Source organism: Corvus moneduloides, chromosome 7 (genome assembly GCF_009650955.1).
Source record: "Corvus moneduloides isolate bCorMon1 chromosome 7, bCorMon1.pri, whole genome shotgun sequence".
NCBI classification, from domain to species: Eukaryota; Metazoa; Chordata; class Aves; order Passeriformes; family Corvidae; genus Corvus; species Corvus moneduloides.
In genome coordinates this window covers 14368201-14383714 of record NC_045482.1, presented here as the reverse complement: position 1 = coordinate 14383714, position 15514 = coordinate 14368201, and the positions used below count along the sequence as shown (strand labels likewise).

General features: G+C 42.9%; 1 protein-coding gene across 25 annotated transcripts in view; it reads left to right on the top strand.

Annotated features, from left to right (window-relative positions):
• ABI2 (abl interactor 2) overlaps positions 1–15052 on the top strand; it is a 66834-nt gene extending 51782 nt beyond the window's left edge. For 7 of the 25 annotated variants that reach the window (XM_032114361.1, XM_032114364.1, XM_032114363.1 and 4 more), the window contains 4 exons: positions 81–239; positions 4735–4821; positions 5142–5315; positions 8932–9107. In XM_032114361.1, coding sequence (XP_031970252.1) covers positions 81–239; positions 4735–4821; positions 5142–5315; positions 8932–9107 — 596 coding nt within the window. Of the gene's footprint in view, positions 1–80; positions 240–4734; positions 4822–5141; positions 5316–8931 lie in introns of all 25 variants that reach the window. The other 18 variants (XM_032114376.1, XM_032114375.1, XM_032114371.1 and 15 more) reach the window with 3 other exon arrangements.
• Positions 15053–15514: the final 462 nt, after the last annotated feature.

Genomic DNA, 15514 nt, shown 5'->3' with positions numbered 1-15514 from the left:
AACCTTTGGAATTGAATGCAGGTAGAGAGAAAGCAGGCATCATTCTTCTCTTTGCTAATGCATTTCTCTTTGTACCCTAGGTCACCCAGTCCAGTTCTACAGCATGAACAGGCCTGCAGCTCGGCACACACCGCCAACCATCGGGGGCTCTTTGCCCTATCGGCGGCCTCCTTCCATCACATCACAGACGAGCCTTCAGAACCAGATGAACGGGGGCCCGTTCTACAACCAGAACCCAGGTAAGAAAGTCTGGCTGCTCCATTGAAGTCAATGGTGGTGAACACAGTGACCTTCAGCTCTCTGAAATTTTATTTTCTGTCTCCATTGCAGATCTTGCATTTCCAGTATGTTGCTGGTAGCTGTGCCACAGCTGCAGTGCAAATGCAGAGCAGTGTTCAGCTTCCATTATGGCAAGCAGCTTAAAAAATACTGGCTTTGTTGCCAAATAATTTACTTTTGATGTCACAGTCCCTATCAGACAAGCTTTTGTCCTTGACTACACCATGTGTCATGGAACTGCTTTGGTGTGGGATGGGTATTTGATTTTGCACCAGAACACTGATTCTTCATTACTGAATCTTTATCTTGTGTTCTTTTTCCTTCTGGGTAATGTACAGTTGAAGCAATTGTACCCGTTACACAGGGATATGCATTAGACACCTTGGAGACACCAGTGGTGTTTGGGATGCAAGGGAGCTGTGTCATCTGCTAAGCCCACAAATAATGATATTTTATGGGTGGTCTGCTTTAAAAAGCAAGAGAAGACCTTATCAGGGAGTTAGTGTCCTGTGTGTCAGCATAACACAGTAACCTTTTATCTAAGCTCCTTCCTGTGCTTCTGATGAGACAGGAGGGTTTAATACCAGAGTAGAGGAGAGTTTCTGTTTTGACAAAGCTACGGAAAGATGCAGGGGACACACTGAAGGTTTCCTGTCAGGAAATGCTCTAATACCAGCAAGATTGAATGTTGACTTGCAACCACCAGAGTATGTTGGTGTTTTGTGGTGGTGGAATTTCAGGGTGCTGTGTGCGTTGGTTGGTTGGGGCTTTTTTTGTTGTTTTGTTTTGTTTGGGTGTTGTTGTTGTTGGTTTTGGTTGGTTTTTTTGTTCAGTTTGTTTTTTTAAAGTTGAGCACTGAACCTGGAATTAGGTCAAGTGGTGGAGTCTGCATTTAAGGGGTGTGATCAGGTTGGGCTGTTACTGTTTGTGAGCTACCCTGCAGAGAGAGGTGTGTGCTGAGCTTGAGATGGAAATGCATGGTCGTGCTGGGGACAGAGAAGTGGAGGAGGTTATAGGGCTAAATTGTAGCCCAGTTGCCTGAAATATGTTGTATTTTCTGAACACATTATGTGCATATTGAAGGCTGAAGGAGGGAATAGGCAAGAAGGAAAGGGTAATAGCAACAAAAGAAACCTTTCAGGATTACCTTTTCAATAAAGAGGATTTTCAGTATATCCAGAGAGTTTTTGATGACTGCTGTGCGTTTTTGCTTTGGCAAAGGGATAATTCTCTGCAAGCTGCCATTGCGTTGTTAATAGATAATCACAGAAGATCTCAAATAGACTTTAAATAAATTGCATAACCACAGTTCAGTCTGTGTACCCAGAAAGAGGATAATGATTATGGTGATTAGTCATTTTGAACTGTAAATCACAAACAAATACTTCAGTTTATACTGGCATATCTGAGACAATATAATAAGCAGTTATAGTAAGAGACTTTTTTTTATATACCTAGCAGAATACAGAATTTATTAGCTTTGCAGTTACATGAAACCAGTTTTTTTGGAGTTCACCTTGAAAGGGGAGGATGCTCAAGCATTCAGAATTGATGAAGAATAGAATAAGATAGAGGCACTGATGTGTCTGTAAGGCACAGGTTTAGTAGTGACAGGACAGAGGCCCACAATTTTTCTCAGCATTCCGAAGAGAGGGAGAAACACGAACAAGAGGGGAAAGAGAGACCTTACAAGAGGGAGAAGGGGGTGCCAGCTATGGCTTTTGTTGTTTGTACGCTGTTTTGGCAGTAACACAGTCCTGCTATTTCCTTTTGCTGTTTTTTAAAAATGGTGGCATAGTCATGTTTGTTTATTCACAAAATTCATTATTGATAGGAGGATGAAAGGTACTTGCATTGCCCTGATCTGTTAAATGCCACTTCAGGATAAAACAAATTTCTACATGGTGAGGCCTTTTTAAGAACTGAAAAGAAAATTATAAGAAATGCAGACTCTAAATGATCTCAGCATATGTCTGTCCCAAATCCACTCTTGACAGCAAGCCACCTAACAAGTGTTTTCACCTTGCAACTTTGGATATCAGTATCTAAGCAGTATAGAGCTCAGCACAGGCTAAAAACGCTGTGGGAGAATCTGGGCAAATATTGAGATGGTGGTTGCATCCCACCTCATTTGTACAGCTGAATTCTTAACCAGTCTGAAGCAGCCTAGTGGAAGATGCTCTTCAGCAATTCGGAATTAATTTACAGGAACTGTGTATTAAATCTATCTGTGGTCAGCATGGAAGAAGGATGGGAGAGAACATTTAAGATGGTGTTTAGACAGAAGAGGTACAGTAAAGTTCTGATGCATTTAATAAACAAAATAATTAGTAATAAAATACTTATTGTATTGGCTCCTAAAGGTCAAAACTGGAGTCATTATACAGCACACAGAGACAATATTGTGATAGTCCCTGCACAGGCTGGAGCACAGACTGAGGGTAGTTAAGATACACAAGGAATGATGTCGGCTAGTGTTAGCATCACCATTGTGATTAAACTACATCAACCCAAACTAAACCAGGGGATTTTTTTGTATTTGCTTGGTGTGTTTGTCTAGAGTGATTTATTTTTCTTCATGGGAAGCCTTGTTATTTCTTTCAAAGAAATATATATAACACATGAACAAAGTACACTGAAGAGACCAAGGAAACTGAAGCTACTCTCATATGATAGGTATGAATTATATGAATCCATATGATGTTGAATAGAGGAATCATTTTGAAATGAAACATAGCATATGTAATTTTAAGAATCCATATATGCTTTTATAGCATATATAATTGAAAAAGCAGGGACAAGAATGCTGAATTGATGGAATATTACTGCTTTTCAGTAGGACTTTAAATTCAATTTCCCTTTTTCTGCTTTGAAAAAATGCAAGACCAAATCTTTTCACAGCATTCATGGTTACACTTGAAGGAATAAATACTCTGAAGTCACATCATTCAAGTCAAAGAAACTGTAATCAGAAATGTATTTCAGTTTTTTCTCAAGAGATATCAATTAAATTGTGAGATAATGAAACTTACTTTATATGGATGTACAAGATATTTTTGCAACAAAAAGGATGGTTGCTGTTAGTCTTTTCATTTATGGTGTGTGGTTCTGAAGGGGATGTGAATGTGTGTGACAAAAGAAATTCAAAGCGCTTAAGATAAGATAGTTGTTATTGGAATAAGCAAACAGAAGAAATTTTGAGACACAAGTTGTAAATGCTGTAGAATTCTTTTCTCTTGCTATGATAATGTGAATTAATTCTGAAAAATCCTCATACCTGCCAGTTTTCTTATTACCTCTGGAATTAGTCTGAAATTTATTTAGTTCTGTCTGGTAGCTAAATAAATGTACTGGTACATGAAGTATAGACCTTTTTTCCCCCTTAATCCCTTTGGACATGATTAAATGTTTTCTGTATGCCACATACTAACAAGAAATTTATTATTTGTGCTTCTACTGAGGTGTGCTGTCTGAAAAATCATCTTGCAACTGGCTTAAAGAATATTGCTGCATTATTCAAAGTGATACTGTTTGAATATTACCCATTTATGTGGGTTTAGACCCACATAAAACTAGTTAGCTGATTTTTTAACTAGATAACTGAAATTCACATTTCAGGCTTAAGCCACAGTTCAGTGTTGCAGCATTTGCATTGCAGAATTCTGGCTCAGCAACTGAGCTGAAAGTATGTTCTTTAACTGTGAATTCACATATATTGTACAAAGGCAGCTCTTATTGTACAAAGAGAGCTCTTCTGGTATCGGTGAAAGGGCTGTTCAGAGTTCAGTGCAGTAAGTCAGGTGGGGAGGAAACCAGGCAGCACATCTGGAATAGGCCCTGTGGTTTGGCAGCAGCACAGTGAGCTCTGTTCTACCAATAAGATCAGAAGTGTTGCATCTTTCAGATCTGCACAGTTCTCAAAAGGCATCTTTTTCTGTTTTGTCTAAAATAGCTGCCTCATTCAGTGGGGGTTTTTTGGCCTACATCTTGGAAAAAAAAGTTATATCCATTTTCATTACTAGGGATTCGTGGATGCTGTTAGTCACTTCTATAAATATCAATTAGATCTGAAAGGGGGAGAATTACAGGCAGAGAGTTCTCTTGATGTATGTGTTCAGTTAGGTCTGTTCATGAAGTGCTATATTCTGTAGTAAGAAACTTCATCTTAAGGAAATGTCATAGTCAAATCAGAAAAATACTTCAGCATGGATTCTTAATTTTATGAAACAGCTGGGTTGGAAATTTTAAAATTTTAAAAATAGAGAAATATCCTTGAAGAAAGGATTAGGAATATGCTTAAACCATCTGAGCCATTTTTCATTGAATGTCAGTCTTTTAATCCCATCTTCTTGGCAGCCTGCTGTACTGTCTGAGTGGTGATGATGTCTACTTTCCTGTTTGCCGCTTTGTTGTGTTTCTAACTGGATGCCTCTCTCTTTTTAATTTCTGTGGCAGCATCCCTTGCTCCTCCTCCCCCCTCCATCCTACAGGTAACTCCACAGTTACCACTAATGGGATTTGTGGCCAGAGTTCAAGAAAACAGTAAGTTTGCTGCTTCCTTGTGCTATGTTTTTTACTGGATGTAGCTTTTGGATTGAGTTGATGAAAGATTTGTCTGTATATAGCCAGAATTCTGCCTTTTCTACTGCCTCTGCAAGTTTGTCTGAAATTGTGAAGGGTGGGAAAAAGAAATAATCTTATTGGAGGCACCTGGTCCTTCCTTCTCTGAATTTTCCTGTCTCTAGTGTATTTTCACAAGTTACAACTGTTGGTCCCACTGCAATTAACTGAGACAGTATTATTTCAAGCAGCTACCATGGTTATAGAGATGTTTTCATGGTTGTACTGTTATTTACTTTCAGTTTCAGATACTCCTCCCCCCCCACCGCCTGTGGACGAGCCAGTGTTTGATGAGTCTCCACCTCCACCCCCACCTCCAGAGGATTATGAGGAGGAGGAAGCAGCTGTGGTGGAGTACAGTGATCCCTATGCTGAGGAGGACCCTCCTTGGGCACCGAGGACATACTTGGAGAAGGGTAGGTTTAGAGCTAGAAGAGACAGTAGGGTTTTATTTGCAACAACTTTGTGTGTGCTCCTGCCATCCTGCTTTTGGACATGGAGCCTGCCTAGGCTCCTTCATAGCCAGTATTTGGTATTACAGCATTTCAGTCAGGAGCAAAAGAGAAAGAAGAGGACCCTGATGTGTGTTTGTAGTGTCTTATGCTAATGCAAAAGGGGGGGCGGGGGAGGGTGTGTGCATGTGCCTTGGGAAAACAACTTTCTATTTGAGGCAATAATGATATTTGAATGATAGCTCTGTTCTGCTTTCCTGTGGGACTTCTTGGGCTTGGGAACTAAAATAGTTTATTTAGGTGCATGTATGTACAGATCTGTTCCATCTCACATGGGATAGCAAAATGGGATAGCAAAACTGTAAAGGGGAGTCTTTAAAGATAAGCTGGAGAAAGTCAGGCTTTTAATCAGAAAATGTTTCCTGTGGAGAACAAAAGTATAGGAAGCCAAACATTGTCTCTGTTGATGTAGAGACCCATGGAAAAACACAATTTTGATCTGTATTTTTACAACTAGATGAGCAAAACATCTAAAAGGTTTGTCTGTTTTTAGAAACACTCTTAAAAGTAATAGAAGATTGAAGTGCTTTCAATGTATGAAGAACTATTAAATAGTAGTTTTAGGATACCAGGAAAAAAAGAGATATTGACATAGGTGTGGATTCTGTTGTAGTTACATGAATAGCTCCACTCAGCCTGTGTCTCAAGCCTGTGTCTTGAGATTTTACTGCTTTGCTGGAGTTGGCAGAGGAGTGCTTGGCTATGAGTTTTCTGTAGCAAGCTTTGAAGCTTTAAAGTTAATGAGAAGCCTTACACTAAAAGAGAACTTTAATACTGAAAGAATGTATATATTTATACTGCTGGGAGTTATAATGCTTTATTCAGCAAAATAGTTTATCCTGTGGCAACTCCTTAAGTTCCTGTAAATAATATTCCATGCCACATGATTCAAAGTGGACAAAACAGATGAAAGTAAGTAGCTGTTCCAACACATTTACCCCCAATAAGTAAAGTATCAATTCTTAGGATTTGTACTTGTACTTTTGATATGACCATTCTCCTATTTAAGTTCATATGAGAGCACTTCTAATGGGGTTAGGGTAGATGACCTTTGCAATAGAAGCTGAGACACCAAAGAGGTGTCAAATACCAAGGATTGCTGTATATAGGAATGGGATTCAATATGACCCCGTTCTGTAGAGGGGTCTAGAAGTGTGGGAGGTACCTTTAACATTAAGATATTCTCTATCCTACAGCTGGGGATGGAAGTGAATGGCAAATCCATTTTGAACAGATGGAGAAATTCTTAAGTAGGATATAGTTACTGGGGATGTTGAACTTGAGGACACTGCCATATGACTGTAATAGCAACAGCCAACCTGCAATGTCCAGGGATGTGCACTGCAGTTTTCCATTGAGCTCTGTCTGGAAGTGTGGCAGGAAAAGATAAGAAAATGACCTGGCTCTGCAAATCAGATGAATGGAAATGGGTATCCAGAAGGAAAAAGTACACTTCTGCCACTTAGGGAAAGTGTGTGTTCACAGATTGCAGTTGGTTAATTAGCCTAGCCTACATTTGTGGTCAGTTGGATATAACAGAATTCAGCCAAACTCTGTGTAATTGTTGGAAGAACCAAAGATCACTGATTGGAAGAATATCAACCTAAATGAGTAATTCTGTTTTTCAAAACTGCATTGAAACATATTCAGACAGAAACTAAAAGAGGCCCTGGCTTAGGCTGACAGGGAAGGATGCCACCTCCTGAGTCAGTATTGCTGCTTCCTGTCTCATCTGGAGCCTTTCTTGCAATACTGGCCTGGACTCCTCATAACTCGGGGCATGTGACAAGCTCACAGCTTGAACTAGTGGGACTACAGACAGAAGGATTAAACAGCCTTTTAGAGAGAGGAGTGTTGCCAGTACACAAATAACATGCTGGAGGAAGCAGTGGTGATGTAAAAACAAAACCAGGCTTCAGGTAAATTTTATGAGGCTTAACAAGAAGCAAATTTTCTTCACAAACTTAAGGAAGAGTTTCCTTCTTGTGATCATGAAATACTGAATCCATTCAGTATCCAAAGGGAATAGAGTACCCTCAAAAGTGAGAAAGAAAGGAATTGGAAGTTACCATGATCCTTGGATGATAATGATGATGGTTATTATTATTATCATCATCATCATCATCAGGAGATTGAAGGAAAATAACACAGTGACTCTAGGAAGAAATTTCAAAACTCTTAGAAAGGAATTTTGAAGGACATAAATGTGTCACATGTTCATACACTTGTTTTTCAAGCTAAAAATGTACTTGTTTCTCCATTTGTGTTTTGTTTGCTTAGAATTATGTCTAGAACAGTACAGAATAAGCTACTTCACAACTACTGGGACAGTTGTAGAGCTAACAACATGTGTTTTTTAAATATGCTCTAGTCACAGGATAAAAAAAAAAATTCCGTAAATACTCTGATTTTCCACTGGGATTGATCTGTATATTTTATAATCTTTTCTGGATCCAGGGTTCTGTAGTGTTGATTTGTGTTGATTCCTTTGCTCCCTCAAAAGGAAATGACCTCTTTTCTTTTGACGAGAATGATGAGTTTACTAGGACTCTTGGACAGCAGGCTTATGAACACATGCTGTTAATTTTTAATCCTTGCTTTAGAGTATCTTTCCATCTATCCCCAGGACAAGATTTTAGGATCCCTGTCCAACATACTTTTATTTTCCTTAGTGGCAGCACTGCATGTTTCATTGCCAAGTGCTCAAAGCAGTGATTGATGCTATTTGTTAAAGTACTCAGAGTCTGGCATAACTAACTTTCTCTGTAAAACACAATGATAGTGCTGAGATTGGAAAAATGTATTAATTTGATGTCTATTTTCTGGCATTTCAGGACTACTCTATTTTTTATTTCCAAGTGCTTTGTCCAATTCCTTTGCCTTTCCTAACAACTTTTGTGCCATCAGTAACATACTCTGCAGCTATAAGAAAGATGTCCTGATTCAGCATATGCACATTTTGTTTCCACCTATCTTCTTTGTGGCTCCTAACAGGAATTCACCCGCCTTGGTGCTGTGTGCTCTGGGAGCGGCTGCTGGATACTGAGATGCACATGCGCCTTTAGAAATTTAAATGTGGAAGTAGCTAAGGTGGATGGAAGTCTGGGACATCAGCATTGGCTCATTCTTACTGTGGCCTGAAGAGAGCTCTTGCTTCATGTTTTCTGCTCTTAGCTGTGCTGAGATCTGGTTTAGCACGTGTACCTAGGAATAGTTCTGAGTGGTTATAGCCATGGGGATTCACAGCCACTGCCTTGTATCACTCCACACCAAAAGTTTATCATACAGTTGGACACTTCCTCTGGTGGGTCTGGAAATAGTAAGAATAGAAGAGTTAAAGGCGTCCTGGCTCACATGCTTCAAAGCATGAGCTTGTACAGAAGGGGGTGGAAGAAACTATTTCTCTCAGCAGGTCATTCTGCACACACACAGGTGAGGCAGTGCCTGGATGAGGGAGGGTGATTGGATTTTCCCCCTCTTCCCCTACCTCTCCTAACAGTCATGTTCTGTTCTTTCCTAGTGGTGGCAATCTATGACTACACCAAGGACAAGGAAGATGAGCTCTCATTTCAGGAAGGTGCCATCATTTACGTCATCAAGAAAAATGATGATGGCTGGTATGAGGGGGTCATGAATGGAGTGACGGGGCTGTTCCCGGGGAACTACGTGGAGTCAATCATGCATTACTCAGAGTGAAGACCAGAGGACAGAACACTGCATCTCCTGCTCCAGGAGCTGGCAGGGCTTCCCAGATCTCCACCAGCCTCTGGGGCCCCATCCAGTATAACTGAATGAAGGATAATTGTAACAACCACTCTTTCGGGTTTGGTTTGGTTTTTTTTTTTCTTTTTCCCCTCATGATAAGACAGTAGTGATTTGAGTTGTTTGAACAAATGGCTGGCTCTTCAGCTGGCAGCAGAGGCTATCCTGAGCTATCTGACTTTGAATTAAGCTGACCCATTCAGATGTAACAAACTTGCTGAGTAGCTCATACTTCACTCAAATTCTGACTTCTGGCAGGCCTTGGGATCTGTCTCAGGAATCCTGTGCGCCCTCATGGTACTACCGTTGGAAGCAGTGCCTGGCACTGGGGATGTCCTGGATGCTTGTGGTGAAGGTTACTGGCCAGTGGACATCCCTCCTGTTTCTACACTACACTCCTGTGCAGCTGGAAGAACAGTCATGTGCTAGCAAACACTGGAATTTCTACACAGAGACGTTCCTGTAACTGACTTCCAGATAGCTGGATACATCTTTAGCAGAAACACTTCTGCAGCTGCTCTGCACACATAGGCTGACACAGGGCACACAGAGCCGGCTTTCATTCACTCACCTTTCAGTTTAGACAATTCAGATGGCTGCAGCCCAGAGGACCCCCCTCCCCATTTCTCATCTTCTGAATGCCACATATTTGTTTTGTGTTCTGCACTGATGTAACTGTGCTCCTCTCCACAGCGAGCTCCTTGCCACGGCTGCTGCCGGTTCAGACAGAACTCAGAGATGCCATTGATGGTGACGGCAAAACAAAGTTAACAGATCCTCCTGGGTCAGAGGATTAACTCTAGGGGGTGTGATCTAAGGTTCAAATCTACTCATGCCTGCTTGCACTAGAGAAACTTGCCCCCAACTTTAGTTTTATGCACAATATAATCTTAAAAATCCAATCAGGTATTGTAAATTGGCTATTTTGTACTTGATGACTAGATTTGCATATGTACTGTGAGAGCCCTGTGCAGAGGCAGGACAAACGGCAATTGTCGTCTTCATGTCTGCTGCCAAAATCTCTTCAGTGGAAGCAAAAAGGGCTGTTGTGTGTACTGGTTTCCCATGGAAATCCAAGCAGTAACTAGTAGTAGTCCTAGCTCTTCCCCATGCCCTCTCCATTGTTTATTATAATAGATATTTTCAGCTGTACTGGTGGCTTGGGGTGGAGTAATACCAAGTGGAGGCTCTGTAGCCCCTTGTGATGATACTTGGCTTTGTAATCTAGTCTCAGTTAAAAATTCTGCTCAGTGATTATACACAGATCACTGTAAGTGATGGTTGTACTAGTCTGCCCTTAGGAACATCTAAATGTTACCTTTGGGTAAATACCCCGTGCATTAACGAATTACGTTTCCTTTTAAGTCTTAGCCTGCAAATTGAGCGGATCCTGTATTGTGAGAGCCTCCTGGGCAAGGGCATCTTCCTGGGCAACTTCAGACTGTCACCTGGCCAAGTTCTAGCTGGTACCAAGAGTAGCTTGTCCAAGGTGAGACAGCGCTGCAGCCGGAGAGGCCGGTGTGTAAAACAGAGCAGTGCACGGAAGAGTGGGGCTGGCGGTGTGATGGCATTGGCACCAGTACAGGTAATTGACCCAGCCCCTTGCTTGGTAATTAGTGCAATACCAGCATGGAGGTCCAGGTTTGGTGCCATCCTGGGCAGGGAGGTGACATAGCTGCTTAGAGGGGAAGAAGAAAGAAACAAATAGGTGAGGTGTATTTGTAGGCCATGGAGGAATGTGATCACCTGCTGTGAGCTTGTGGAACTCCTGTGACAGCACTCAAGAAACTGGTTTGGTTAAAGTTGCAGGAAGGACAACTTCGAAGAAACTGGTGTGCAGATAGAAGTGGCTTTCTCCCTTGCTAATTCACACATAGTCAAGGCACTGTTGTCTTCTTTCTGGAAGCTGACAGAACTATTGTTTGGGATGAGTGTTTGCCAGAAAAGATACCCTTTAAACCTTTTACTCTCTGAAAGTTTTCTTGCAGCAAGGCTAAGAGAAGCAGCCATGCTCAGTTCCCTCAGCCCATCATTTCTGTGGGAGCAAGTCCAGAACCACTGGTTGTGCAGTCACTGGAATGACTGTTTCTAGTGTCATTGGGCAGGTCTAAGCTTTTGGCACAGGGAGGTGGTGCTTGTAGCCAAGGTGCTTGAACAGCAGCATTCACAAGCCTTTGGTGCTTACAGGGCAGCTGTGTTTTCCAGGAATATCAGAGCTTTCCTGGCTTCTCTTACCTTTGATATGTTTACGGCAAAAACTGAGCCCACAGTGCTCAAATGCATCATTAGGGCAGCTTAATGAGTTCCTAAGTGAGAGCTGAACCTCTGCCTGTGCACCCAAGCTGCAGCTGGCAGGTCAGACTTCAGTGAAACGTGTCTTAACCCACTCTGTGCAAGAGCTTGTGCTTGAACACTTCTGGCAGGTGGGTGGGGTAGTGTGTACTCCCACTGTATGTGATACAATCAGCTGGTTTTTCGTCTTGCAAGTTTTCTGTGTTGTGAGAGCAGAGCAGTGTGAGATGAAACTTGCCAGAGCCCAGCACAGAAGATGAGGCTGAAAAACCTTGAAAGTGGAATGTGTGACAGCTCCTTGAAGAACTGGCTTTAGTCTGATGGGCCAGGGGTTAGTCTGGTCCGTGCTAATAGCACATGGAATTGTTTATCCTGCAAGAACTGCTGTGGATGGAATTTCTGGGTCATCTCCTGCTGGTTTTACGCTTTATTATGCAGTACTAATGTAAAGAAATTGGTTGAGTTTTAGGCATATTTTTATTTTGTACAGATTTTAATTCTGTTGCTTGTTTGGGGATGATGTGATGTAATGGTCATAGACCAGGCCAAGGTAAACAGGCTTTGTATATTAATGTTACATAGATTGCATGCTAGTAAAGTCAGTGAGGGTTGTGTTTCCAGTTTTGTCCCTTGTACTTCTACTTGTCCAAAACCTTCTCTTCCCCACCCCTTTTTAATTTACAGGTTTACTTTAAAAGGGGGTGGAAAATGGGGGGTGGGGGAGAAACACCTCAGTATTTTAAATAAGGTGCACATCATCTCGTCACTGCTGAGTTTTGCTGCCACAGCTCATGGTGTTCTGCATCACAGGCTGTTGAAGCGGGAGTGTGTATGCATGAGAGGTGGGGGAAGGAGACACCCCAGCATAGCCCAAAGAGTGCTGAATGGCCAAAATGTGTATGTTTCTCCCTTTGTGAGAACTGCCTTAGCCCAGCCAGCTGTTTTATTTGTGCACAGAAATTGTTCAGCATCCTCTAGCGGTGTATTTTGCCTTGGTTTGCTGTGTATCAAAGGTTTCTTCCTCCCTCTTGGCACCAGGGACAAAGCTATTAACTACAGCTGCCTCTCCATCATGTGCCTGCATGAGAGGAGGTCTGACTGAGTCTGTCACATCCAGTGCTGAAGCAGGTTAATTTTGGTGCCTTCATTCCAGCTGAAGAGAGATGGCTGAGGCTGCATGTGTCTCACCCGTTCTTTCCTCTCTTCTCTTCCCCTTCCCCCCAAGCTGTTTGAGCAGTGGGCTGAGGGGCAGGAGAAGCGACCAGCAAATTCTATGCCTGAGTGTCCCGCGGGTGTGTCCACATGTGGTGGCTGGAGTAGGCACCAGAGAGCTGAAGCAATGCTGGAACACTTCCTGGTCTGACTGGTGAGATACAGGCAGACACTAAACCACTGAAGAGCCATTGCTCTCACTGCAGGACAAGAGGTGTGGCATGGCCCTGAGGGAGATGACAGAGCTTGGTGTGTGTTACCAGGAGGCTGACCATGTTCCTGGAATTCAGCTTGTCCTTGCACATAGTTGAGTTGGATGTCATGAAAGTGTCTGGAGATGGCTGCTGGTGTGAACCACAGGTCCTGTGGCGTGTGGCTGGGTGGCTTACCTGTGGGTGCCAGAAAGGCTTAGACCCAGCTAGTTCTTGCTAGAGCAGTTTGTTCTCCTTTCACAGCTGCTGGGCATTTTCTTTTCTTGCTGCTGAGGATTCTTGGTGACAGCCAAAGTTGACAGTGGCAGTAATGCAGCTTCTGAAAAGTGACACTTTTTATCTGGGGTATTTCAGTTGATCATGAAAAGAAAGCAAGGCAGCAGCAGGACGGAGGAGCCTTTTCCAGCAGAGGGTGTGTGGGCTGCCTGCCTGCTGCGGATGTGTGCGTTCTTGACTAGAGGTGGAAGAGGACTGCACTGATACTGTTGTACTTCTGTGTTGTCTCCCACCCGTGCTTGATGGTGACTTAATGCTGTGCTCTTCCTAGCAGCTTCCACCATTTCCTGGCAAATGCTGTGGATGCGCCTCTCTGCTAGAAATGAGCTTGCTTGCTTTTTTATTAGTTATGTCTGTGGGCTCCAGGCATAAAGCAAAAGTTCCATGTTTTCCTTTCTGGAAAGAATGGAACTTTATGTGGTTTAGTAAACTGGGAGCATTTTACAGAGCTTCTTCTCTGAGAGGTGCAACAGGACCTTTTGTAAAACAGGTGATGTCTGTATTCTCTGCAGGCCCTTTTTGGAAGTTGCCTAGAGGATGCTGTTGAACCATGGTGCTGTGGCTTTACTAGGAGCAGTAGCTGCATTCAGAGTATAGAGAGTCTCTGATTAAGCACTGCAGCATTTCAGGCATTACAAACCCCATGCAGAGACTTCAGTACGTATGTTGGCAACCGTGGCAGTGGAAAACGTACAGCAGTGTTGAATTCACTAAGGCAAGTATTTACAACACTAACCTCTAGCGAAGGTGGTGGTGGAAACTAGGCACCAGCAGGATGATGGGCTACAGCGTCTGGGGTGCCAGTTACAAGAATTTACTATGCTTACAAGTATAGTCACCTTCCCCAGCTTCTGGCATCTCCCACTATTTGGCACTGCTGCATTTTGTGGATAAAATGGTTATTACACAAAAGTCAGAACAGTACTAGAAGGGAACAATGTGTGGTTTGTTTTGGGGTTTTTCCCCCACAGTAGCTGAAGTCAATGCGTAGTAATGGTCCTATTACCTACTTCTGATGTTAAAACTTCAAGCATAGTGGGACCTCCACCTTCAGCTTGATGCAGCCAAGGTTTGACAACTGCTGGTAGAAAGAATTATTCACAGATCATGGTGTTCTGCTGCTTTCATTTGAAAAAAAACCCCACCCATGTGTTTTGTGCAATCTCCAGGGGTTTTTTTGGTACTCTAAATATACTAATTTTATTAGCACCCGTGCTTATTACAAGACCTATTACAAGACACTGATGGCAGCAGTGGCCTGCTGTCCAGAGGTAAGCCTACACCCAGGACCCTGCTAAACACTGACATGGGGGGGGACCCTGCTGAAATGAGTGCAGGACGTTTGTTCCAGTTTCTCTTCACACCTCTGAAGAATTCTACCACTACTGACTAATAGCAAGAGCTATGTACAAATTTATTTCCATTACAGCGCCTCGGTAAGTGCTGACATGTCCCAAGATTTTTTTGTAAAGAACAAGTGCTTCTTTTCACATTTGAAAAAGTGTCTTTTGCAACTTGCATGGACTAGTAGTTTCTATGAATTCTCTGGAGATGTCAGTGTCTAACATGGATTTTGTCCATGCACTTTTTCTGAAAGCAGATACCCCCTTTTGGTTTGCAGTTGGAGCAGCACACTGTGCTTTTGCTTTTGGCACTGCTGATGCAGTGGATGGATGCAGAGCCCACTGAAAATGACCAAGCCCACAGGACTCTGGGGAGCTGTATGCCGCCAGTAATATTTTAGTGTGTGTGCCATTTGAACCACCTTCCAGTGAGTGCAAAAGCCAATTTTTAAATTTTTTTTAATTGTACTTGGAATTAACTGTTGCTGTGTACTAAACCCTCTTGTTATGAGCCCTAAATAAAAAGAACGAAGCACACCCCGTATGTTCTGTGAGCGTGCCACAGCCGTGTCACATTCCTTGTCTTTGGCTACAGACTTTTCAGCGCACTAGGGCCAGGGACTGTGGCTTGTGCGTGCAGGAGTCCTGGCCCTAAGGATCTCTGAGCACAGCATTTCCCACAGCAAAGGTACAAACCTTGGCATCCAGCCTGCTGCCTTCACCAGCTCCGACCTCTGTGGGACTTCCCCTTTCCTGCAGCTGCTAATGTAGTTCTCAACTCTCTGCTGCTGAGGGCTGCAGGGCAAGGCTGAGAGCACTTCCCAGGGCAGGGGAACAGAGCTGCATTCCCTACGGACCCCAGAGAGGGGCCACAGCAGCACTTACCAGCCAGCAGCTGTTCTGTATGAGCAGAGCTAGACAGGACTCTGCAAGCCTGAGGAAGGTGCACATGGAAAAGGTGAGCCTTCACACGGGGTCCTCTTTAGCCCTGTAACTGGTGTGCACC